Source organism: Mobula birostris, chromosome X (assembly GCF_030028105.1).
Source record: "Mobula birostris isolate sMobBir1 chromosome X, sMobBir1.hap1, whole genome shotgun sequence".
Classification (NCBI taxonomy): domain Eukaryota; kingdom Metazoa; phylum Chordata; class Chondrichthyes; order Myliobatiformes; family Myliobatidae; genus Mobula; species Mobula birostris.
The window spans coordinates 27,881,745-27,907,310 of record NC_092402.1 but is presented as its reverse complement, the minus strand read 5'-3'; the positions used below and the strand labels follow the sequence as shown (position 1 = coordinate 27,907,310).

At 42.9% G+C, this 25,566-nt stretch overlaps 1 protein-coding gene across 1 annotated transcript in view; it reads left to right on the top strand.

Annotated features, from left to right (window-relative positions):
• The first annotated feature begins 1,581 nt into the window (after positions 1-1,581).
• Positions 1,582-25,566, top strand: part of asb16 (ankyrin repeat and SOCS box containing 16) — a 40,968-nt gene continuing 16,983 nt past the window's right edge. The window contains exons 1-2 of the mRNA XM_072249101.1: positions 1,582-1,879; positions 15,449-15,716. Coding sequence (XP_072105202.1) covers positions 1,582-1,879; positions 15,449-15,716 — 566 coding nt within the window. The remainder of the gene's footprint in view (positions 1,880-15,448; positions 15,717-25,566) is intronic.

Genomic DNA, 25,566 nt, shown 5'->3' with positions numbered 1-25,566 from the left:
AGCTTGCCTTAAGTTTCTCCTTTTTAGTTTGTGTTACTTGCCCGGAGGTTTGCTGCAGGCATTAGGCCAAGACAGAGTCAAGTTACTTGCTGTCGTGTTGGAATGTTTTGACAGACTGTTGCAAAGAGCTATCTCAAGGGATATGGGAAATGTGAGGACTTAGCAACTGGGTGTATGTTAAAGAAGACTTACGTAATTATTTTGAATTTAATTTGAGTGTCTTTATCAAATTTATTTTCTGCTTATTTATCTTTGGTGACTTATGCTGGCAGTCTTCAGTCTCTCACTCTAAGGACCAATAGATAGTGCTGCAAACTATTTGATTTTTGTGGGCTGCACAGTTGCAATTCATGTTCTCAATAAATAACCATGCACAAAAACTCTTGCAGGCAAGAGGTAAACAGCTTAAGTAGACCTCACTGTTTTCCTTCAAACCTTGGTCAGAGACACGAAGACCTCAATCCAAATGCTGTCTTTACAAGAACAGTACAGAGAACCAATGTGGATGGAACCTTCTGGCCTGTTGACTTTTCACTGAATTGGAATATGCCTTATGGATGATGACTTACTAGCTGCATTTCATAAGAGTATTCTGGGAGTAGTATTACTCCAATATTCATTAAAGTAATTTTCTGTAACTCCACATTGGTTTATTGCAAATGGTTATTTATTATAAGCCAGATCTATCAATAACACATTTTGAAAAGTTATGGCTTTAGAAAGGATATTGAGCTCAAATCAATTTTTATCGGACAAAAGTCATAGCTTGTAAACAAACTATTTCATAATCTTCTATAAAACTGTTGTTCCTCAAATATAATGTACTGAAATTAAGAAGATATAATTTATTCACTTGCGATAAATAATGGAAACCTATTTCAAAAATTTGTCTTTAATTTCTATGTATCAAAACTTGTTAAACATGGATAATTTCAGCACCAACCTAATAATTATCTTCTTTTTAGATTACGCAGAAAGTATCTTATTTTCTTAATGCTTTATGACACCATTCAAACATCCTAAAACACTTAAATACGAAGTATTGTGTGTAAGAACAGGCAAGCATTGCTGCCAAATGGAGTAGAGGAGAAAAGCTACAGCTGGAATTCATTGATACATTAACCTCTTTATCAGAGATACACATACAGCTGAAATTTTGAGTGCTTGTTTCAGTATGTGATTTAATCTAGATAAGTAAAATTACTATTAAGTATATATAGGAAGGTGATTAGTTTTCCAATTGCACGTGAGTTTATTAACTCAATGTCATGTGTAGGTAAAATAATATATGCTTCAGGTTTCTTCGAGAACATGTTATTGTTGCCTGTACCTCAGATTATTCTATCCATATTAAAAGCATGAAATTGACACTGCGGTATTTACAGCTACGCTCATGATCTGTTTATATCCTAGCACCACTTGCTAGCAAAGTTCAGTGCACAGCTCTTGTCTTGTGATCATGTTTCTAAATTATTTGGAATCATGACTAAATGTTGATTTTTGTCGACTGCGGCGGTGCAGATCATCTGTAAGTAATCCGCTTCAAGATATGAGAATTATCACAGTGACTGCACTTGCACCATGTTTAGGGATACATTTGCTGCTTCCTCGACACGCCGATTGCTGAGGTTACGGAGAGAATTGCAGGATATTGAAGACAGAAGAAGAGGTTTGTTCTGGCCAAGGCAAGCGACTGCTGTCCGTCTAAGAGCATTTGGAGAAGCAAGAACACAGCCCCAGTTCTCCAGTGATACTTCTGTACACGACGCTCTGTTGAGTGGGGATTTGGACAAGATCAGAAGCATCTTCCAGAGCAAGGATTCTGTCAATACGGTCATAGAGACAGCCAGTCATGAACTCAACTGGTCAGCAGAATTGGGTATGAATATTATTGCATCATCCACATTATCATTCTCACGATAGTGTCAGACTAGGGTAGTTCCATGCCTCACTGTAGAACTTTATAATATTTTATTTTGCTCTTCTCTTTAATTGGGTTGAGGGACTGCGGCATTCCTCTACATCCTTCCTCTTTATAATGGAACACATCCCTTTCCTTTTGGTGTTGCCTCTGGGACTTGAATTTTGCATTTCCCTCCCTCCTGTTCTCTGGAATTCTCTCCTCATTGGTTACAAGGATATTTAATAAATTTCACCATCTGGGATTATTGTACAGTTGTATTCATTTCCTTGATAACTTCACCTCCCAAATGGTTAGAGGAGAGAATTTTGTTCAGTCTTCTTCCCAGTAACTTAAAAAAAGATGCTTTGAAGTTTGCTATTGAACTAAGGGAACTCATTTCATATTTGTGGTCATGCTTCTAAAATGATGCTGTTGTAAATAATCCTGCTAGAAACTTAGTAAGGTCAGATGCATCTTCAGAAACACAAACTTTAGACTGATATATTTATTCTCTCATACCCTGAATATTATTTGTTTTATTTGTTTTTGATGTAACATTTGTGAAAGGAAAGTGAATGATGCACTGTCAAACAGGATTTGTATGTGCTGCTTTCCAGTGGCATCAGCAGAAACAAACATTTTCTGCAATAGTAATGTTGGAGAGGGATCAAAACACAAAGGTACCTAGAGAGTCTTGATAAGGATGGAGGCAGTTATAAGTTTGATTCTATTAAACAATGAACTATGCAGAGTGAACAGCAGTGGACTGAGCACACAGCCCTGGGGGTCCCCCTTGCTCAGTGTGATGGGTTTGGAGATGCTGCTCCCGATCCAGACTGACTGAGGTCTCCCAGTCAGGAAGTCTAAGATCCAGTTGCAGAGGGAGGTGTTCAGGCCCAGTAGGCTCAGCTTTCCAATCAGTTTCTGAGGAATGATTGTGTTGAATGCTGAACGGAAGTCTATGAACAGCATTCGAACGTATGTATCTTTTTTGCCCAGGTGGGTGAGAGCCACGTGGAGGGTGGTGGCGATGGCGTTGTCTGTTGAGCGGTTGGGACAATACACGAACTGCAGGGGGTCCAGTGGGGGTTGGGGGGCAGCAGGGTCTTTTCGTGCCTCATGACGAGCCTCTCAAAACATTTCATGATGATGGATGTAAGAACAACGGGACGGTAGTCGTTGAGGCAGGACACTGAAGATTTCTTCGGCACGGGGATGGTGGGGGCAGCCTTGAAGCACTTTGGAACGACAGTGCTGCTCAGGGAGATGTTGAAGATGTTAGTGAGAATATCTGCCAGCTGGTCTGCACATCCTCTGAGCACTCTGCCAGGAATATTGTCTGGTCCAGCAGCCTTCCATGGGTTGACCCTGCATAGAGTTTTCCTCACATCAGCCACGGTAAGACACAGCAGCTGGTCATTTGGAGAAGGGGTGGTCTTCCTCGCCACCACGTCATTTTCCACCTCAAAATGAGTGTAGAAGTTGTTCAACGCATCTGGGAGGGAGGCATCACCAGCACAGGCAGGTGATGTTGTCCTGTAGTTGGTGATGTCCTGAATGCCTTTCCACATGCACCACGTGCCACAGCTTCTATTGTGTATTTCTCATCATAATGTACAAATGTTTGTATTTCTCATTAAATACAGTGCCTTGTAAAAGTATTCAGTCGCCAATACTTGGTTTAGATGAATGAGTATTACAACCAAAAATTTTGATCAATTTAACTGCATGTTTTTATTTGTAAATCACATGTTCCTTTTTTTTCCCACAGTGGAGCCCAAAGAACAGGGAAAATTATGGTGTGAAAAACTAAATATACAAAAACTGAAATGTCAGCTGTTCAAAAGTATTCATCCCACTTTGCTCAGTACCCAGTTGAACCACCTCTCACAACTATTATAGACTGTAGTCTTTTTGGATAAGTCTATTAGCTTTGCACAATGTGATCGAACAAGATTTTCCCATTTCTCCTTGCAAAATTACTCAAGCTGTGTCAGGTTAATTGGGGAACTGTGGTGGACAGCAATCTTGAGGTCTTGCCAGAGATGTTCAATCAGGTTACGGTGAGGACTCTGGGCCATTCAAGGAAACCAATTTTCTTCGTTTGAAGCCACTCCATTGTTTCTGTATGTCATTGTTCTGCTGAAAGACGGATTTCCTCCCGGGTTTAAGCTTTCTGGCAGAGGCTAGCAGGTTTTTTAAGCCAGGATCTTTCTGTATTTAGCGGCATTCATCTTTTCATCAATCCTGACCAATTTCCAGTCCCTGCTGCTGAAGAGCACCCTATTGTATGATGCTACCTCCATACTTTACATTAGGAATGGTGCTACCTGGCTGATTCGCAGTATTAGATTTACGCCACACGTACCACTCAGTGTTGAGGCCAAAAAGTTTCACTTTAGTCTCATCCGACTACAAGACCTTCTTCCACATCTTTACAGTATCTTCTTAGTAATACTTGTGGAACTATATCTGTAACACCAACATCTTTACGAATTTATAACTTGTAATGTGACAAAATAGAACCTGTGAGATCCCAGAGTGCTTTGCTGGTTTGGTGATGTAGTTACTATAAGAAGCTTGCAAAGGTATGTGATTTATAGCAGTGTGTGTTTTGACATTATATGAATGAAAGCAGAGAAAATAAGAACAGCTGATGGGGGGGGCGGGTGGGAGGAAGGAGCCTTAGATAATTGGGCTCATTAAAGACAAATGCGGCTCTTTCAAGATGGATGTGAGATAAGACAGGAATGGAATTAAGGGATGGAATGACCATAGACATGAAGTTGAAGAATGACTGGACTCTGTAAATGTATAAAAATTATTTCTTTTGAGCTGTAAGATTGAAGCTACCTTCAGATGACTTAATGTACAGATGACCTTGCAAGTAATAAACATGCGTATAGTTTGGTCCACTTAGTTTGTTGTTGTCTGTTACTGCCTATTTAGAAGACTTAGCTGAATGGTACACAACGCACTTTGCAAAGTTTTTACAGGCAAGGATATGTTTTTTTTTCCCAGCCAGAGCTTCTTCCTTGCCACTCTTTCATAAATACTCTTTTTGTGCAAAGCCTTAGAGATTGTGGAGCCATGAACTTCATCTCCAGTTGCAGACACTGACTTCTGCGCTCACTCAGAGTGACTGTTGGTGTCACAGTAGCCTCTCTTATAAGTGTCATTCCCCTCTGGTGACAAAGTTTAGAGAGGCAGCCTGACCTAGGCCGTGTGACACTAAGCCCTATGAAATAGTGAAGCATCTGGAAAGAAATGGATCCATCAGGCAGACGCAGTAGGGATTCAGCAAAGGCAGGTCCTGTTTGACAAACTTAACAGAGTTCTTTGAGGATATAACAAGCACAGTGGATAGCAGGGAACAGGAGAATGTTATTGACTTGTATTTCCAGAAGGCGTTCAATAAGGTGCCACAGACAAGACTTGTCCATAAGATAAGGATGCATAGAGTTGGGGGTGTATTAGCATGGATAGAGGATTGGTTAACTGATAGAAAGCAGAGAGCTGGGATACATGGGCGTTTCTCTGATTGGCAATCAGTGGTGAGCGGTGTGCCACATGGGTCAGTCCTGGGCCTGCAACTGTTCACTATATATGTTAACGATCTGGAAGAGAGAACCTAGTGTATCTAAGCTTGCTGATGACACTAAATGGAGTGGAAAAGCAAACTGTGCAGAGGATACGGGGAGTCTGCAGAGACATATAGATAGGTTAAGTGAGTGGGCAAGGGTCTGGCAGATGGAGTACAATGTTGGTAAATGCAAGGAAAGAAAAAAACAAAATTGTGAGGTTGAAGAAGTTTTCAATGTTGGAAAGAAAAATGGACGATCAGATTATTATCTAAATGGTAAAAAATTGCAGCATGCTGCTGTGCAGAGGGACTTGGGAATGCTTGTATATGAATTGCAAAAGGTTGGTTTGCAGGTGCAGTCGGCTATCAATAAGACAAATGGAGTGTTGGCTTTCATTGCTGGAGGGATTGAATTTAAGAGCAGGGAGGTCATGCTGCAACTGTACAGGTTACTGGTGAGGCTGCATCTTGAGTACTGCGTGCAGTTCTGGTCTCTTTACTTGAGGAAGCATATACTGGCTTTGGAGGTGGTGCAGAGGAGGTTCACCAGGTTGATTCTAGAGATGAGGGGGGTTAGACTATGAGGAGAGATTGAGTCACATGGGATTGTACTCGCTAGAATTCAGAAGGATGGGAGAAGATCTTATAGAAACACATAAAATTATGAAAGGGATAGATAAGATAAAGGCAGGAAAGTTGCTTCCACTGGTAGGTAAGACTAGAATTAGGGGACATAGCCTCAAGATTTGGGGGAGTAAATTTAGGATGGAGTTGAGGAGGAACTGCTTTTCCCAAAGAGTGGTGAATCTGTGGAATCCTCTGAAGCAGTGGAGGCTACCTCAGTAAATATATTTAAGACAAGGTTGAATTGATTTTTGCATTGTAGGGGAATTAAGTGTTATGGGGAAAAGGGAGATAGGTGGAGATGAGTCCATGGTCAGATCAGCCATGATCTTATTGAATGACGGAGCAAGCTTGATGGGCCAGATGGCCGACTCCTGCTCTTATTAATTATGCTCTTATGTTTGGTACCTTTGAGATGGTCTTGTACCTTTCCCCAGATTTGTGCTTCTCTATAATCATTTCCCTGACTTGCCTTGAATGCTCTTTTGTCTTCATTTTGGTTTGGTCTTTTGAAAATCTACCATACTGTTGGACCTTAGAGAGAGGGGTTTTTTATTCTTATCAATTCATTAAAAACAGGTGATCCTCCAATTTTCTGCATCAACAAATTGGGTGAGTTGGTAAGGTGATATGCAGTATTGTCCCTGAGGAAAGTTAGCGTAGTAATTACAAAGGAGATGAATACTACTTCAGCCTCACAATTTTGGTTTTTTAATTTTTAATAAATTGTTGACAGGTTTTGGGTTTTTTTGATTTGACAATACATAATGTTTTGTAGATAAGCTCAAAAATTCTACTTAAATATACTTTGTATTTTAAACTTAGAAACTGAGACAATAAAATGTGGAAAATAGTTGTGGGGGTGAATACTTTTTCAAGGCACTGTATAGTTAAACACAGTTAATTAGACTTTTAAATAGCAGGGTAATTAAGGAAGAAGGTGGCGTTGAGTCCACTGCCAGATTAGCAGGATCTTATTGATTGTTGGAACAGATTCGACTGGCTAGATGGCCTATCCTTCTGCTATTTCTTGTGTTCTTATATATTGAGTTATTAGTTTCTTCATGTTCCCAAAACTCTGTAACTCAGTTCATTTGTTAATTTTAATCTGAAAGTTTAAGAGCACCTTTGTCAATTTATTTTTTACACAAGGTTATTGTGCACCAGAAACCTCAGCTTGTCTAGTAATCATGTCTTTTTTTGACTACTGATGTCCCCTTTTTGACTATGCACTCACTATATGTCTGAACAGATTTAAGACCATAAGATATTGGAGCAAAATTAGGCCATTTAGCCGATTGAGCCTGCTCTGCCATTCCATCATGGCTGGTCCTAGATCCCACTCAGCCCCAAACACCTGCATTCTCGCCAAATCCTTAGTTTCCTGATTGGTCAGGGCATCAATCAAATTCTGCTTTAAATATACAATGAACTGGGCTCCACTGCAGTCTGTGGCAGAGTATTCCACAGATTCACTACTCTCTGGCTAAAAAAAATTCATCCTGTTCTAAAAAGGTTGCCCCTCAATTTTGAGGCTATGCCCTCTAGTTCTGGATAACCCTACCATAGGAAACATCCTCTCTACATCCATCTTATCTAGTCCTTTCAACATTTGGTGGGTTTCAATGAGATTCCGTCCAAAGCTGCCAAACGCTCCTCATACGTTAACCCTTTTATTCCCGGAATCATCATTGTGAATCTCCTCTAGACTCTATCCATTGACAACACATCCTTTCTGAGATATGCGGCCCAAAACTGTTGGCAATACTCCTAGTGCAGCCTGACAAGTGTCCTATAAAGCAGGGGTCCCCAACCTTTTTTGCACTGCCAACCGGCTTAATATTGACAATATTCTTGCGGACTGGCCGACCGGGGGGGGCGGGGTTGGGTGGGTAGGGTTACCAACGGACAAGAGTAGCAGTCAAATACACAAACATGAGGAACTCTGCAGATGCTGGAAATTCAAGCAACACACATCAAAGTTGCTGGTGAATGCAGCAGGCCAGGCAGCATCTCTAGGAAGAGGTGGTTGACGTTTCGGGCTGAGACCCTTCGTCAGGACTAACTGAAAGACGAGATAGTAAGAGATTTGAAAGGGGGAGGGGAACGGAACAAGTGCTACACATGCCCTTACACTTCCTCCCTTACCACCATTCAGGGCCCCAGACAGTCCTTCCAGGTGAGGCGACACTTCACCTGTGAGTCGGCTGGGGTGATATACTGCGTCCGGTGCTCCCGATGTGGCCTTCTATATATTGGCAAGACCCGACGCAGACTGGGAGATCATTTCGCTGAACACCTACACTCTGTCCGCCAGAGAAAGCAGGATCTCCCAGTGGCCACACATTTTAATTCCACATCCCATTCCCATTCTGACATGTCTATCCACGGCCTCCTCTACTGTAAAGATGAAGCCACACTCAGGTTGGAGGAACAAAACCTTATATTCCATCTGGGTAGCCTCCAACCTGATGGCATGAACATTGACTTCTCTAACTTCCGCTAATGCCCCACCTCCCCCTCGTACCCCATCCGTTATGTATTTATATACACACATTCTTTTTCTTACTCTCCTTTTTCTCCCTCTGTCCCTCTCACTATACCCCTTGCCCATCCTCTGGGCTTCCCTCCTCACCCTTTTCTTTCTCCCTGGGCCTCCTGTCCCATGATCCTCTCATATCCCTTTTGCCAATCACCTGTCCAGCTCTTGGCTCCATCCCTGCCCCTCCTGTCTTCTCCTATCATTTCGGATCTCCTCCTCCCCCTCCCACTTTCAAATCTCTTACTAGCTCTTCTTTCAGTTAGTCCTGATGAAGGGTCTCGGCCAGAAACGTCGACTGTACCTCTTCCTAGAGATGCTGCCTGGCCTGCTGCATTCACCAGCAACTTTGATGTGTGTAGCAGTCAAATACATTGTGTTTACCCAGAGAAAGACTACAATGACCATGACGCCTTGCACGGGCACCAGTGCGCATGCGTGTACCTGCGGATTTTTTTCCTGCAAATTGTTTTTGGTGATTCTGTTCAGAGGGGTGGGGGGTGTTAATCACGACCGGAATATAGGTGATAAGTGGCTAATACACTCAATTTCGTTTCTAGAAGCATTTATCTAACATATTTAATATTAAACACACAGCGTATCTTTTCCTCGCATGAATATAGTGATAAGTCAATTATCAGAGGAGCTTGAAGTAAGTGTTGAACGAACTTCCAGTAGAAGTGGTAGAGTCAGGTTCAATATTATCATTTAAAGAAAAATTGGATAGGTATATGGACAGGAAAGGAATGGAGGGTTATGGGCTGAGTGCAGGTGGGTGGGACTAGGCAAGAGTAGCGTTCGGCACGGACTAGAAGGGCAGAGATGACCTGTTTTCATGCTGTAATTGATATATGGTTATATAAGTCACTTATAAGTCAATAGAATCATAACATTTTAAGTAACATTTGGATATTAAACACACAGCACATATTTTCCCCGTATAAATATATAAAATCATTGCAACGCACCAATATCGCTGAATCAGTGGGAGCCCTGGGCTTGTTTCCCTGCAACAACATGGTCCTATTGAGGGGTGATAGGAGACAGCGATACTTGAAGGGGGTTCCTCATGTCCAGTCTATTCCACAGTTTAGTTTTTGTTGCATTCATTGCAGAAAACTCTGCTTCGCAGAAAAATGTTGGCAATGGAAGCAACGTTTTCAGTGCTTTCGTGGCTACCTCAGGATATTTAGCCTTGACTTTGATCCAGAATGCCGGCAGAGATGTTATGTCAAACATACTTTTCATCCCGCCGTCATTTGCAAGCTTAAGGAGTTGATCTCCTTCCCGCGCTGACATGGATGACGCGCGGATAGTAGTCATAGTCATACTTTATTGATCCCGGGGGAAATTGGTTTTCATTACAGTTGCACCATAAATAATTAACTAGTTTTAAAACCATAAATAATTAAATAGTAATATGTAAATTATGCCAGGAAATAAGTCCAGGACCAGCCTATTGGCTCAGGGTGTCTGACCCTCCAAGGGAGGAGTTGTAAAGTTTGATGGCCACAGGCAGGAATGACTTCCTATGATGCTCAGTGTTGCATCTCGGTGGAATGAGTCTCTGGCTGAATGTACTCCTGTGCCCACCCAGTACATTATGTAGTGGATGGGAGACATTGTCCAAGATGGCATGCAACTTGGGTAGCATCCTCTTTTCAGACACCACCATCAGAGAGTCCAGTTTGTGAGGGTCATGACCTCACGTGCGTTCAAGCTCAACAGTGGGCGTGACAGGGAACGAGGAAAGGTACAGCTGACTCATATCGCCAAATCATATCATTTCCTCACGGCCCGGTGGTTGGGGACCGCTGCTATAAAGCCTCAGCATTTTCTCCTTGCTTTTATTTGCCTGGAAATGAATGTGAACATTGCATTTGCCTTCTTTATCACAGACTCAACCTGTAAATTAACCTTCTGGGAGTCTTTCATGAGGACTCCTAAGTCTCTCTGCAGCTCTGATGTTTGAACCTTCTTCCCATTTAGATAATAGTCCATACTATTGTTTCTTTTACCAAAATGCATTATCGTACATTTTCCAACACAGTCGCATGGTCATCCAGCTACGCGAAGATCATCCAGCCATGCGAAGATCATTGTGGCCAAGTCAGACACAACAACGACCTCTCAGAACCCTTCCCAGTAGGCAACAGAGTAAAGCTAGGCTGCATCCTCGCGCCGACTCTCTTCATCTTTTTCAGCATGATGCTCGAAAAGGCCACAGAAGACCTTGATGACGAGGACGGTGTCTACATCCGATACCGCACTGATGGCAGCCTGTTCAACCTGAGGCGATTACAGTCCCACACCAAGACATTGGAGCAACTCATCCGAGAGCTACTCTTCACCGACGATGCTGCCCTTGTCGCCCACACAGAGACAGCCCTGCAGCGTATAACATCCTGCTGAGCTCTTCGGACTGGAAGTCAGCTTGAAGAAGACAGAAATTCTCCATCAGCCCGCACCTCAGGAAGATTACCACCCTCCCTGCATCACCGTCAGTGAGGTAGAGCTGAAGACAGTCCTCCAGTTTAGCTATCTGAGGTGCACCATCTCGTCAGATGCCAAGGTCGACAAAGAGATTGAGATTGACAACAGACTGGCAAAGGCAAACAGCGCATTCGGCAGGCTGTACAAAGGAGTCTGGAACAACAAGCATTCGAAGAAAGGCACAAAGATCAGCATGTACAGAGCCATTGTACTGACCACCCTCCTGTACGGCTCCGAGTCGTGGGTCACCTACCGTCACCACCTATGACTCCTTGAGCGTTTCCACCAGCGCTGCCTCTGCACCATCCTCAACATCCACTGGAGTGACTTCGTCACCAACATCGAAGTCCTCGAACAGGCGGAGGTCACCAGCGTGGAAGCCATGCTACTGAAGACACAGCTGCACTGGGCAGGGCACATCTCCAGGATGGAGGATCATCGCCTGCCCAAGATTGTGCTGTATGGCAAACTCTCCACCAGCCACCGTGACAGAGGGGCACCGAAGAAGGGATACAAGGTCCCTCTGAAGAGATCCCTTGGTACCTGTCACATTGAGCATCGCCAGTGATCTAATCTAGCCTCCGATCGCGAGGCCTGGCGACACACCATTCACCAGTCTGTCTCCTCCTTCGAGAACGCACGCAGGGCTGGCATTGAGGACAAAAGGAGAAGGAGGAAGAACCGTGACACAGCAGCACCAAACCCAGAACAGAGTTTCCCTTGCAGCCGCTGTGTCCGGGCCTGCCTGTCCCGTACTGGCCTCGTCAGCCTGCAGCAGGCGTGGGCAGCCCCCTTCCTAAATCTTTGTTCGCGAAGCCAAGCCGTGATGATGATTCCATCTGCCACATTTTTGCCCATTCTTCCAATTTGTATAAGTCCTGCTGCAATTGCATTGCTTCCTCAGCACAACCTACCCATCCACTTGTCTTCGTATCATCCGTAAACTTTGCCACACAGCCATTAATTCCATTATCCAAATCACTAACAATCAATGTGAAAAGTAGCAATACCAATCCTGATCCCTGAGGAACACCACTAGTCACTGACAGCCAACCAGAAAAGGCCCCCTTTATTCCCACTCACTGCCTCTTGCCTGTCAACCATTCCGCTATCCATGCCAGTATCCTTCCTGTAATGTCATAGGATTTTACCTTGTTAAACAGCCTCATGTGTGGCATCTTATCAAATCCCTTCCTAAGATCTAAGTAAATGACATTCAATGCCTCTCCTTTGTCCACCCTGCTTGTTACTTCCTCGAAGAACTCTAACAGATTTGTCAGGCAAGATTTCCCTTGACAGAAACCATGCTGACTTTGACTTATTTTATCATTAGTCTCCAAGTACCCCGAAACATCATCCTTAATAATAGACTCCAACACTTTCTCAACCACTGAGGTTAGGATAACTGGCCTATAATTTCCTTTCTTTCGCCTTCCTTCTTTGTTAAAGAGTGGAGTGACATTTGCAATTTTCCAGTCCTCCGGGACCATGCCAGAATCAAATGATTCTTGAAAGATCATGACCCATGGTCTACTTTGAGATGTAGTCCATCTGGTCCACATGACTTATCCGCCATAAGACCTTTGAGTTTGCAGAGCACCTTTTCCTTTTCAATAGCAATGGCACTCACTCCTGCTCCCTGACACTCTCACTGCTAGTCTCTTCCACAGTGAACACTGATGCAAAATGCTTATTAAGTTCATCTGCCATTTCTTTATCCCCCATTATTACCTCACCAGCATCATTTTTCAGTGGTCCAATATCAACTCTCACCTCCATCTTACTCTTTATATAACTGAAGAAACTTTTCATATCCGGCTTTATATTATTGGCTAGTTTGCCCTCATATTTCATCTTTTCCCTTCTTATAGCTTTTTTATCTGCCTTTTGTTGAATTTTAAAAGCTTCCCAATCATTCAACTCCCCGCTCACTTTTGCTACTTTATATGCACTTTTCTTGGCTTTTATGCAGTCTTTAACTTCCCTTGTCAACCACGTTTGCCTCCCCTGCCATTTGAGAATAACTTCTTCTGTGGGACATATCTATCCTGCACCTAGTGAACTATTCACAGAAACTTCAGCCACCTCTGTTCTGCCGTTATCCCCACCAGTATCCTCATCCAATCCACCTGGGCAAGCTCCTCCTCCATTCCTCTGTAATTCTCTTTATTCCGTTGTGTGTGACTTGTGCTTCTCCCTCTCAAACTGTAGTATGAATTAATAATATTATGAACATCGTCTCCTAAGGTTCCTTTACATTAAGCACCTTAATAAGATCAGGGTTGTTACACAACACCCAAATTAAGATAGCCTTTCCCCAAGTAGGCTCAAGCACAAGCTGCTCTAAAAAGCCATCTCATAGGCATTCAACAAATACCCTCTCATTTGAACCGACACGAACCTGATTGTCCCAATCCCCTTGCACATTGAAGTCCCCGGTTACAATTGTGTCATTACTCTTATTATATTTCTTTTCCAGCTCCCTTTGCAATCTCTACCCCACATTTTGGCTTCTATTTGGAGCCCTGTATTTGACTCCCATAATGTTTTTTTAACCCTTGCAGTTTCTTAACTCCACCCACAAAGATTCAACGTTCTCTGACCCTATGTCACCCCTTTCTAAAGATGTAATTCTGTCTCTTACCAACAGAACCACACCACCGCCTATGCCTTCCTGCCTGTCCTTTCGATACAAAGTATGTCCTTTGATGTTAAGCTCCCATCTATGGCCTTCTTTCAGCCATGACTCAGTGATGTCTACAATGTCATATCGACCAAACTCTAATTGCACCATGAGTTCGTCCACCTTATTCCGAATGCTACGCGCAATTAAATACAGCACCTTCAGTCTTGCATTTTGAATTCACCCTGTGGTACAATTTAACTCTTTGTCTGCATTTGTACCCAATCATTGGCTTGTCCTTCACTTACATTCATGGTACACTCATCATCTACTTGTAAACCTGCTGGCTCGTCCTCAGCTCTATCACACTGGTTCCCATCCCCCTGCCATATTAGTTTAAACCACTCCCAACAGCTTTAGTAAACCTGCCCGAAAGAATATTGGCCCCCCCCTTGGATTCAAGTACAACCTGTCCATTTCGTAGAGGTCACACCTGCCCCAGAAGAGGTCCCAATTATCCAGAAATCTGAATCCCTGGCCTCTGCTCCCATTCTTCAGCCATACATTTATCTGCCACCTCATTCTATTCCTATCCTCACTGTTGCATGGCACAGGCAGTAATCTTGAGATTACTACTCTTGAGGTCCTGCTTCTCAGCTTCCTTCTGTTTCCTCCCTTTTTCTACCTATGTCATTGGTACCAATATGTACCATGACTTCAGGCTGCTCACCCTCCCTTTTCAGGATATTGTGGAGTGTTCAGAAATATCTCGGACCCTAGCACCTGGGAGGCAAATGCCATCCGTGTTTCCTTTTCGCGTCTGCAGAATTGCCTATCTGAGCCCTTGACTATAGAGTAATATTTCTTATTCTATTACTTTTATTTCAAATGCCTATCTCATCTGCTACATTTCCATATAAGCACTTGTCTTATTCAATTCAGTAAATTGGTATAATGGCATTTTTTTCTTTCTCACTGTTCTATTCTTTTCTTTAACCTATTATATTGATTATTGTCTGTACATCTGTGCTTGTTAATTTGATTTTCAAGCATTTTTATTCCTAAATTTGAAAATCTGTAATATTTTGATTTTTATAGTCAATATATAACTCAAATCTTTGGAATGTTTTAATGCAAAAGGCTGATAGTGCTCAATAATTGATTATGATCAAAGCTGAGATTGAATTATCAGTGATTGAGGGTATTAAAGTACATTGTGGTCAGGTGGGAAAGTGGACAAGGCATAGGATCAGCCAAATGTTACATTTTGCTCTTCATGTAACAATATTGTGCCGCAATGGTTGCTGTTAGTTGTATTCCCATAACAATGGTAAAACATCCACATCTATAAGCCCCTCAATCATCAGATTAGATCACGACTTATCTCCATCTCCATTCAACCTTTGATCCATGTTCCTTGGTAACGTTACCTAATACTGTAAAAATAATCCATTGACTGGAGCTGTAAATTTTGATTGACCTTGAGCAAATACAGACTTTTTAAGGAACAGTGGCTGATTTCTCATTTTCATTGCAAAGATTTCTTCCAGATTACCTTTCAAGACTGACACCCAGAGGAAATATGTATCTGATTGAATTAACTTTTATATTCTAAATAATTAATTCATGTTTTTGAATGTGAAGATTAAGTTTTAAAACTGGTATCATATTTTTGTACTTCAGGTCTCTGGTCACTTACTTCCAAACAAAAACAAACAACAGCACTCTATATCACTGCACAGCAAGGACATACTGAATGTGTAAAGCACTTGCTGGGACATGGTGCTGATGTTAATGCCTTGTCTGAAGGAGCAACTGCTCTGCATGCTGCCTGCGCCAATGGACATACTGAATGTGCCAAACTTCTGCTGAAAATTGGAGCTGATCCCAATGCAATCTCTGAAGAAGGGTATGCTCCCTTGCATCTATGCACCAGCCCCCAGACCATTTTGTAAGTTAATTTCTTGGTTATGTGCAGTTATGTTCGATTTATTCCAAGCAGGATAATTGTTCCTTCATTGAGTGCGTAAACTTGCAAGTAAAGAATTTAGGGAAATAGATAGCATTGTGTGCTTTGCATAAATACAGTTCATTATTGATAAGTTGACATAATAATCTTTCAATTACTATATTTATATTAGCACCTTGATTTACAGAAAAGTCCTTGCTTATGTTATTAAAATTCGTTATTATTGCCAGAGGTACACATTATTATTATGAGCCACGTTTTATGCTTTTAACCAGAGCAGCCTGAGTTTCAGACGGGAAAGGATGAGAGAGGGACCACTGTTGGACAAGTCACCTGTGCTGCTTGTAATTATTTAGTGCCATAAATTGCAGCAAAGGACTTTTCTGCCCATTGTGTCATGCCTACTGTTTCATGTGACCATACTAATCCTATCTGCCTGCATGTCTCTTGTTACAAGGATTACCCATTTAGTAATAATGATCAGTTAGGCATAGGGACAATTTATATTTACTGGCAAGTACCTTTATTAGCTCAGTTCACAAGTACGTGAATTGACCTATGTCTACAACTACTAGGTTTCCCTGACCCTCCATGAACAGTCAAAGAATAGAAAAGAGTCCCACACTGGCCAGATGTTCCTCGTGCTCCCAAGCTAATCTCCATGTGTCAGACATGGAGCTCCTCCACATCCGCCATGGTCGGTTTTCACGTACAACCAGTATTGTTCTATGGCCTTTGCCCTCAGCCTCATGCCTTTTTGTTCTTTTCAACCCTAACTGGTTCCAACCAGATGATCCAGGTACTGAGCCTAACAAGATCACAGGTTGCTCCTCCTCCAAGCCTGCCACTTTACACAAGAAATAGCCATTTGTTTGAGAATGGTCTCAGGTTTAGCAGGTCATTCGCTGAAACTCCTTGTGGCCACATTCATTTGCTCTGATTGTTATCCCGGAGTAAGAATCAGTTCATCAAACAGTTCACAAAATAGCAGCTACAAAGGCAGTCTCAGAAAATGGCCACATCCATTTCTGTTCACTGATTGTCATTCTTTCTGGCCAGTATCTCCCTCCTCTTGATCCAACGATATTTATCTTGGGATCACTATCCTCCTCTCATTCTGTTGACTGCCCATAGGACTGTCATGGACCCCAGCAGATGTGCTAAGTTTGCATTATATAAAGATAAAGGTAACGTTTACTTACTGAATTCACTCACTCTTTATATCAACACTCGTCTCTTCAGTTTATAAGAATGTCATCCTCTAATTTTTTCCATTATGTCAGCCTTTCACCTTCTAAGTTGATATACATTAAGCAATACAATTATCAGCATGCATAAGATTAGGATTACAGCAGCATCTCACCCATGGATGTACATGGACATTTGATCCCCAATTCCAAAACTTCAAAAATATGAATAACTCAGTACTTCATTTGCCTTACCAGCATGTGTTTTAATTACTTCAGTGTGTTTACTCCAATGATGAATTATCTACCTGTAACTTGGAAACAGCATAGTCCCACAGTATTGTTCCATATCAGTGTATTGGATTGTGAGGTTCTCCTTCATTACTGAACTTATTGCAGGATGAAGTAAAAGTTGTCCTCCAATAACCAGATCTAAAAGCACATTCCCAGTTGTGACATTGTGGCTTTCCAAAGGGCACTTTCCATCCCTTGGTATAACTCATGCCTGCTGTTGCTATATAATATGTCCCACCAATGCATATTGCAAGACAGAATGATTCTTCACAGGCAAAACAGATCATGAACAGTTTTCATATGTACTGGAACAACAATTTATAGTTTTCTGTCTTGTCATTTCCTCTGGGCAAGCCTAGTGGTCTCCCGTTTGATGGCATCTTGATAAATCTATTCCTTTCCCAGTACCATTCATAACAATAGCATGTGTTGGTAGGTTACTTAAGGATATCCAAGCCTTCCCATGATATTTGCCCACATTGTGAACACTTTTTACTCAACTTCTCTTCTCTTCCCACCAAGCCCCCCCCCCCAACCATACAATGTACTCCTATGTGCAGTTAATAATGACTGAAGCATTCTTTGGAAAATACTTGACTGTAATTGCCCCAAAAGAGATATCTTGTGTGAATCACTGCCCCAGTTCTAATCCTACAGAACTGTAAACTTTCCATGACCATCATTACCCATGGGGTACTCGGCAATTGGGCCTAAAAACTGACTATTATTCCCTTTAGGAAACTTGATGTCACCTTTAGAATTTTATATGGCTTGTACATTTGTACCCTCTGGAATACCCCAGATTTTGTCCATGCATGTCAAACCATCAAGCTATAGTTGGCTCTCTCACCATACTGTACAGGTGAGGAGCCATCTACAAAAAAAATTACAGAGATGCCAATTCTGCAACAAGGATTACCCCTTAGTAATAATGATCAGTTAGGCAGGGAGAGAATTTGCATTTACTGATGAGTACCTTTATTGGCTCAAAAGTTCAAAGTAAAATTTATTATCAGAGTGCATACATATCACCACATACAACCCTGAGATTCTTTTTCTGTGGGCATACTGAGCAAATCTATAGAACAGCAACTGGAAACAGGATCTGTAAACTGTGCAAATGCAGATAATATATGAATACCAATAAATAACAAGCATGAAATAACAAGATTAAAGAATCCTTAAATGAGTGTAGTAATCCCCCTTTGTTCAAGAGCCTGACAGTTGAGGGGCAGTAACTGTTCCTGAACCTGGTAGTGCAAGTCCGAAGGATCTTGTACCTTCTACCTGAAGGCAGCAGTGAGAAAGGAGCACGGTCTGGATGGTGGGGATCTCTGATGATGGATGCTGTTTTTCTATGGCAACGTTTCATGTAGATGTGCTCAATGGTTGGGAGGGTTTTACCCATAATGTACTGGGCTGAATCCATTACTTTTTGTCAGATTTTCCACTCAAAGGCATTGGTGTTCCCATACCAGGCCATAATGCAGCCAGTCAGCACACTTTCCACCGCACACCTATTGAAGTTTGTCAGGGTTCTTGATGACACGCTGAATCTCTGCAGACTCCTGAGGAAGTAGAGGCACTATCGTGCTTCCTTCACAATAATATTTATATGGTGGGTCCAGGACAGGTCCCCTGAGATAGTGACACCCAGGGACTTAAAGTTACTGACCCTCTCCATCTCTGATCCTCCAATGATTACTGGCTCATGAACCTCTGGTTTCCCTCTCCTGAAGTCTACAATCAGCTCCTTGGTCTTATTGACATTGAGTGAGAGGTTGTTGTTATTACACCATTCCAACAAGTTTTTAATCTCCCTCCTGCATGCTGATTCATCAGTCCCTTTGATACAACCCACAACAATGGTGTTATCAGTAAACTTGTATATGGTGTTCGAGCTTCAAAAGTCAAATAAGCCAGCCACAAATATGTCATCCCTTACAAACACCTACTCTTTTGCCTTCTACCTTCCAGGGACCCAAACAGTACTTCCAGGTGAAGTCAAGTTCACTTGCTACTCTTCCAATCTAATATATTGCACTCAATACTTGCAATGTGGCCTCCTCTGCCTTGGAGAAAGCAAATGCATATTGGCTGATTGCTTTATGTAGTACTTGCATTTACCCTGCAAGAATGGCCCTGTCACCTCAATTCTCCATCCCACTCCCAATCTGAAACGTCACTGACCTTCTATAAGGTCCAATTTTGAGCTTGTGCCTAGACAGGTGGTAGTCTTTCCTTGCATGCTGCCTGGCCTTCTGGGAACTTGCAGCATTTTCTGTTGTTATCTGATTTCTGGCATTGGCAGTGTTTTTTTTTCATTTTCAAATATATCACCCAATTCACATAGAGGGGAACTTGTAAATGTGAAGAATCACTGAACCTACTTTGGTCATGTTGGGTTCAGTAAGATAAATTTCTCATCTTTTCACTGTCAGTCTTGATATAAACAGCTCATCCAATGACATGATTTTCACTAGGTGGAACTATTAGATATAGTAGTTCTGAAGTGAATCTTGCACTGAAGGTATAATGGAGTTGGAACTGAGCCAAAATAAAATTAGCATTTAGTCAGCTAAGTCTGAATTTAAGTGAGACAATGGATGGTAACATTACCACAAGTGGAAAAACAGTAATGATGCCTAATCGATATTACATATATACAGTAATTCTGGGCTCATAATAGGCAGTCTGACTCACTTTAGAATCATAATAAGGTTAATTATCACTGACTAATATGATGGGAAATCTGTTGTTTTGCCTGTAGCTATAAACCTTAAACCCACCCCCTCCCTACAGTAGTTACCAGGAACTTGAGGAACAGATGTGTCAAGAAGTTACACGTAGTTGTGAGAATAGTAGGGTAGTCTTAATGGGAGATTTCAATTATCCCAATATTGACTGGGCCATCTGGAGTGCTAAGGGCCTGGATAAAGTGGAATTTGTGCAGTGCATTCAAGACAGTTTCCTCATGTAAAAGATAAAGGAAACAAATCAGGAAAGGGTAATATTAGACCTTCGCTTTGGGAACAAAGTAGGCAAAGTAATTGAAGCGGCAGTTGGTGAGTGCTTTGGATTCAGTTATGACAATTATATTAATTTCTAAATTGATATGGAAAAATATAGAACAGGTTCATAGGCTGAACGAAAGCAGGGCCAAATTTGAGGGCATTAGGCAGGATCTAGCTGGGATCAGCTAGATGACCCTACTTAAAGATAAAAGAACAGTTGGCAAGTGGGAGACATATCAAGAATCCAGGGGCACCATGTTTTTGTTTGGGTGAGGGATAGACACATCAAATTCAGGGAACCCTGGACAGTGAGAGATATCGAAACTCCGATTAAGACAAAGAACAAAGCTGGGTACGAATGAAGACCCTGACAAATATAAAAAGTTTAAAAGCAGGCTAAGAGGGAAATCGGGGTGGGGGGGGGTGGGGGAAATAATAGAACATAGAACATAGAATAGTACAGCACAGTACAGGCCCTTCGGCCCACAATATTGTGCTGACCTTCAAACCCTGCCTCCCATATAAGCCCCCAGCTTAGATTCCTCCATATACCTGTCTATTAGTCTCTTAAATTTCACTAGTGTATCTGCCTCCACCACTGACTCAGGCAGTGCATTCCATGCACCAACCACTCTCTGAGTAAAATACCTTCCTCTAATATCCCCCTTGAACTTCCCACCCCTTACCTTAAAGCCACGTCCTCTTGTCTTGAGCAGTGGTGCCCTGGGGAAGAGGCGCTGGCTATCCACTCTATCTATTCCTCTTATTATCTTGTACACCTCTATCATGTCTCCTCTCATCCTCCTTCTCTCCAAAGAGTAAAGCCCTAGCTCCCTTAATCTCTGATCATAATGCATACTTTCTAAACCAGGCAGAATCCTGGTAAATCTCCTCTGTACCCTTTCCAATACTTCCACATCCTTCCTATAGTGAGGTGACCAGAACTGGATACAATACTCCAAGTGTGGCCTAACCAGAGTTTTATACAGCTGCATCATTACATCGCGACTCTTAAACTCTATCCCTCAACTTATGAAAGCTAACACCCCATAAGCTTTCTTAACTACTCTATCCACCTGTGAGGCAACTTTCAGGGATCTGTGGACATGTACCCCGAGATCCCTCTACTCCTCCACACTACCAAGTATCCTGCCATTTACTTTGTACTCTGCTTTGGAGTTTGTCCTTCCAAAGTGTACCACCTCACACTTCTCCGGATTGAACTCCGTCTGTCACTTCTCAGCCCACTTCTGCATCCTATCAATGTCTCTCTGCAATCTTTGACAATCCTCTACACTATCTACAACACCACCAACCTTTGTGTCGTCTGCAAACTTGCCAACCCACCCTTCTACCCCCACATCCAGGTGGTTAATAAAAATCACGAAAAGTAGAGGTCCCAGAACAGATCCTTGTGGGACACCACTAGTCACAATCCTCCAATCTGAATGTACTCCCTCCACCACCACCCTCTGCCTTCTGCAGGCAAGCCAATTCTGAATCCACCTGGCCAAACTTCCCTGGATCCCATGCCTTCTAACTTTCTGAATAAACCTACCATGTGGAACCTTGTCAAATGTCTTACTAAAATCCATATAGATCACATCCACTGCACTACCCTCATCTATATGCCTAGTCACCTCCTCAAAGAACTCTATCAGGCTTGTTAGACACGATCTGCCCTTCACAAAGCCATGCTGACTGTCCCTGATCAGACCATGATTCTCTAAATGCCTATAGATCCTATCTCTAAGAATCTTTTCCAACAGCTTTCCCACCACAGACGTAAGGCTCACTGGTCTATAATTACCCAGACTATCCCTACTACCTTTTTTGAACAAGGGAACAACATTCGCCTCCCTCCAATCCCCCGGTACCATTCCCGTTGACAACGAGGACATAAAGATCCTAGCCAGAGGCTCAGCAATCTCTTCTCTCGCCTCGTGGAGCAGCCTGGGGAATATTCCGTCAGACCCAGGGACTTATCTGTCCTAATGTATTTTAACAACTCCAACACCTCCTCTCCCTTAATATCAGCATGCTCCAGAACATCAACCTCACTCATATTGTCCTCACCATCATCAAGTTCCCTCTCATTCGTGAATACTGAAGAGAAGTATTCATTGAGGACCTCGCTCACTTCCACAGCCTCCAGGCACATCTTCCCACCTTTATCTCTAATCGGTCCTACCTTCACTCCTGTCAATCTTTTTTCCTTCACATAATTGAAGAATGCCTTGGGGTTTTCCTTTACCCTACTCGCCAAGGCCTTCTCATGCCCCCTTCTTGCTCTTCTCAGCCCCTTCTTAAGCTCCTTTCTTGCTTCCCTATATTCCTCAATAGACCCAGCTGATCCTTGCTTCCTAAACCTCATGTATGCTGCCTTCTTCCACCTGACTAGATTTTCCACCTCACTTGTCACCCATGGTTCCTTCACCCTACCATTTTTTATCTTCCTCAACAGGACAAATTTATCCCTAACATCCCGCAAGAGATCTCTAAACATCGACCACATGTCCATAGTATATTTCCCTGCAAAAACATCATCCCAATTCACACCCGCAAGTTCTAGCCTTATAGCCTCATAATTTGCCCTTCCCCAATTAAAAATTTTCCTGTCCTCTTTGATTCTATCCTTTTCCATGATAATTATAAAGGCCAGGGAGCGGTGGTCACTGTCCCCCAGATGCTCACCCACTGAGAGATCTGTGACCTGATCCGGTTCATTACCTAGTACTAGATTTAGTATGGCATTCCCCCGGTCGGCCTGTCCACATACTGTGACAGGAATCCATCCTGGACACACTTAACAAATTCTGCCCCATCTAAACCCTTGGAACTAATCAGGTGCCAGTCAATATTAGGGAAGTTAAAGTCACCCATGATAACAACCCTGTTATTTTTGCACCTTTCCAAAATCTGCCTCCCAATCTGCTCCTCTGTATCTCTGCTGCTACCAGGGGGCCTATAGAATACCCCCAGTAGAGTAACTGCTCTCTTCCTGTTCCTGACTTCCACCCATATTGACTCAAAAGAGGATCCTGCTACATTACCCACCCTTTCTGTAGCTGTAATAGTATCCCTGACCAGTAATGCCACCCCTCCTCCCCTTTTCCCCCCTCTCTATCCCTTTTAAAGCACTGAAATCCAGGAATATTGAGAATCCATTCCTGCCCTGGTGCCAGCCAAGTCTCTGTAATGGCCACTACATCATAATTCCATGTATGTATCCAAGCTCTCAGTTCATCACCTTTGTTCCTGATGCTTCTTGCATTGAGGTACACACATTTCAGCCCTTCTACCTTACTGTCTTTATACCGTTTATTCTGCTTCTCTTTCCTCAAAGCCTCTCTATATGTTAGATCTGGCTTTACTCCATGCACTTCTTTCACTGCTCTATTGCTCTGGGTCCCATCCCTCTCGCAAATTAGTTTAAACCCTCCCGAACCATGCTAGCAAACCTATCTGCAAGGATATTGCTCCCCCTCGAGTTCAGATGCAACCCATCCAATCTGTACAGGTCCCACCTTCCTCAGAAGAGATCCCAATGATCTAAAAATCTAAAACTCTGCTCCTTGCACCAACTCCTCAGCCACACATTCAACTGCCATCTCCTCCAATTATTACCATCACTGTCACGTAGCACTGACAGCAATCCTGAGAACGCCACCCTTGAGGTCCTGTTCTTCAGCCTTCTGCCTAATTCCCGAAACTCACACTTCAGGACCTCATCCCTCTTCCTGCCTATGCCGTTGGTCCCAACATGTATCACGACTTCTGGTTGCTTTCCCTCTCGTGCCAGGATGTCGTGCACCCGGTCAGAGACATCCCGGACCCTGGCACCCGGGAGGCAACAAACCATGCGGGTGTCCTTCTCACGTCCACAAAATCTCCTGTCTGGTCCCCTGACTATAGAGTCTCCAATGACGACAGCTCTCCTCTTCTCCGTCCCACCCTTCTGCACCACAGGGTCAGACTCAGTGCCGGAGGCCCTGCCACCGTGGCTCACACCTGGTCAGTCGTCCCCACCAACAGTATCCAGGGCGGTAAACTTATTATTCAGGGGAATGGCTACAGGGGTACTCTGCACTACCTGTCTGCTCACCTTCGCTTTCCCCCCTCTGACTGTCACCCAATGACCTGCTTCCGACAGCCTAGGTGTGACTACCTCCCTGTAGCTCTCATCTATGACTGCCTCATTCTCCATTATGAGTCGAAGGTCATCCAGCTGCTGCTCCAGATTCCTTACACGGTCTTCCAGATCGCCCAGCCGTATGCACTTCTGGCAGATGTGACTCTGCGGGAGAGGAGAGTTCCCCCAAGACTGCCACATCTCACATAAGAGGCACATCACCGTCTCAGGGGACATTGTAAAAACTAACTGCGAGCTAGCTTGTCCTCTGCCTCCTCTCATGGAAGCCTCTCGAGTCAAAGCCTCAAAGCTCCACTCCACTGATGAGGTGGATTTGGGAGACATGGTGAAAGATGATCTTGAGGTTTTGTAGTAATACTAACAGCAAAATGGTGACTAGGTTCTTTAAAAGATCATCAAAGCCACCTATGTGTGGAGCCACGGGACATAGCAAAGATTCTTAATGTCCATTTAATATTATTTATTTACTTATTTGGAGATGCAGCTTGGAACAGGCCCTTCTGGCCCAATGAGGTGCACTGCCCAGCAATCCACCTATTTAACCCTAGCCCAGGACAATTTCTTCTAAATAGTACGTCTTTGGACTGTGGGAAGAAACTGGAGCACCTGGATGAAACCCATGTGCACACAGGAAGAACATACAAACTGTCTTACAGAAAATGCTGGAAGTGAGCTCCGAAGTCCACCCAGAACTGTAATAGCATTGTGCCAACTGCTACACTACCATAGATGCCAAAGAAATTAGGGTAATCTGATGTCTTGGAACATGTGCCTATGGACCAGATGGCCTATTTCTGTGCTGTACTGCTCTGTGATATATAATGTTGTTAATTGTTCAAGAAGGCTAGCAAGGACAGGCCAAGGAACTACAGGCTGGTAAGCCTGATTTCAGTTCTAATGACATTACTGAAGGGTAAGATCTACCATTACTTTGGATAGTCAAGGCCTGATCAGGAATAGTCAGCATGGATTTGTGTGTGGGAAATCATGTTTGATGAATATTTTAAAGTTGTTTTTTTTTGAAGAGTTAACTAAAGGAATAGATTAAGTGTGAGGTCAGTGTTGGGACATCTGTTTATTATTTATGCAAATAATTTGGATGTGAATGTACATGACAAGATTAACAAACTTGCTGATGAGAAAAAATTAGGGGGTCTTGTCGATAGTGGTAGGTTACAATGAAT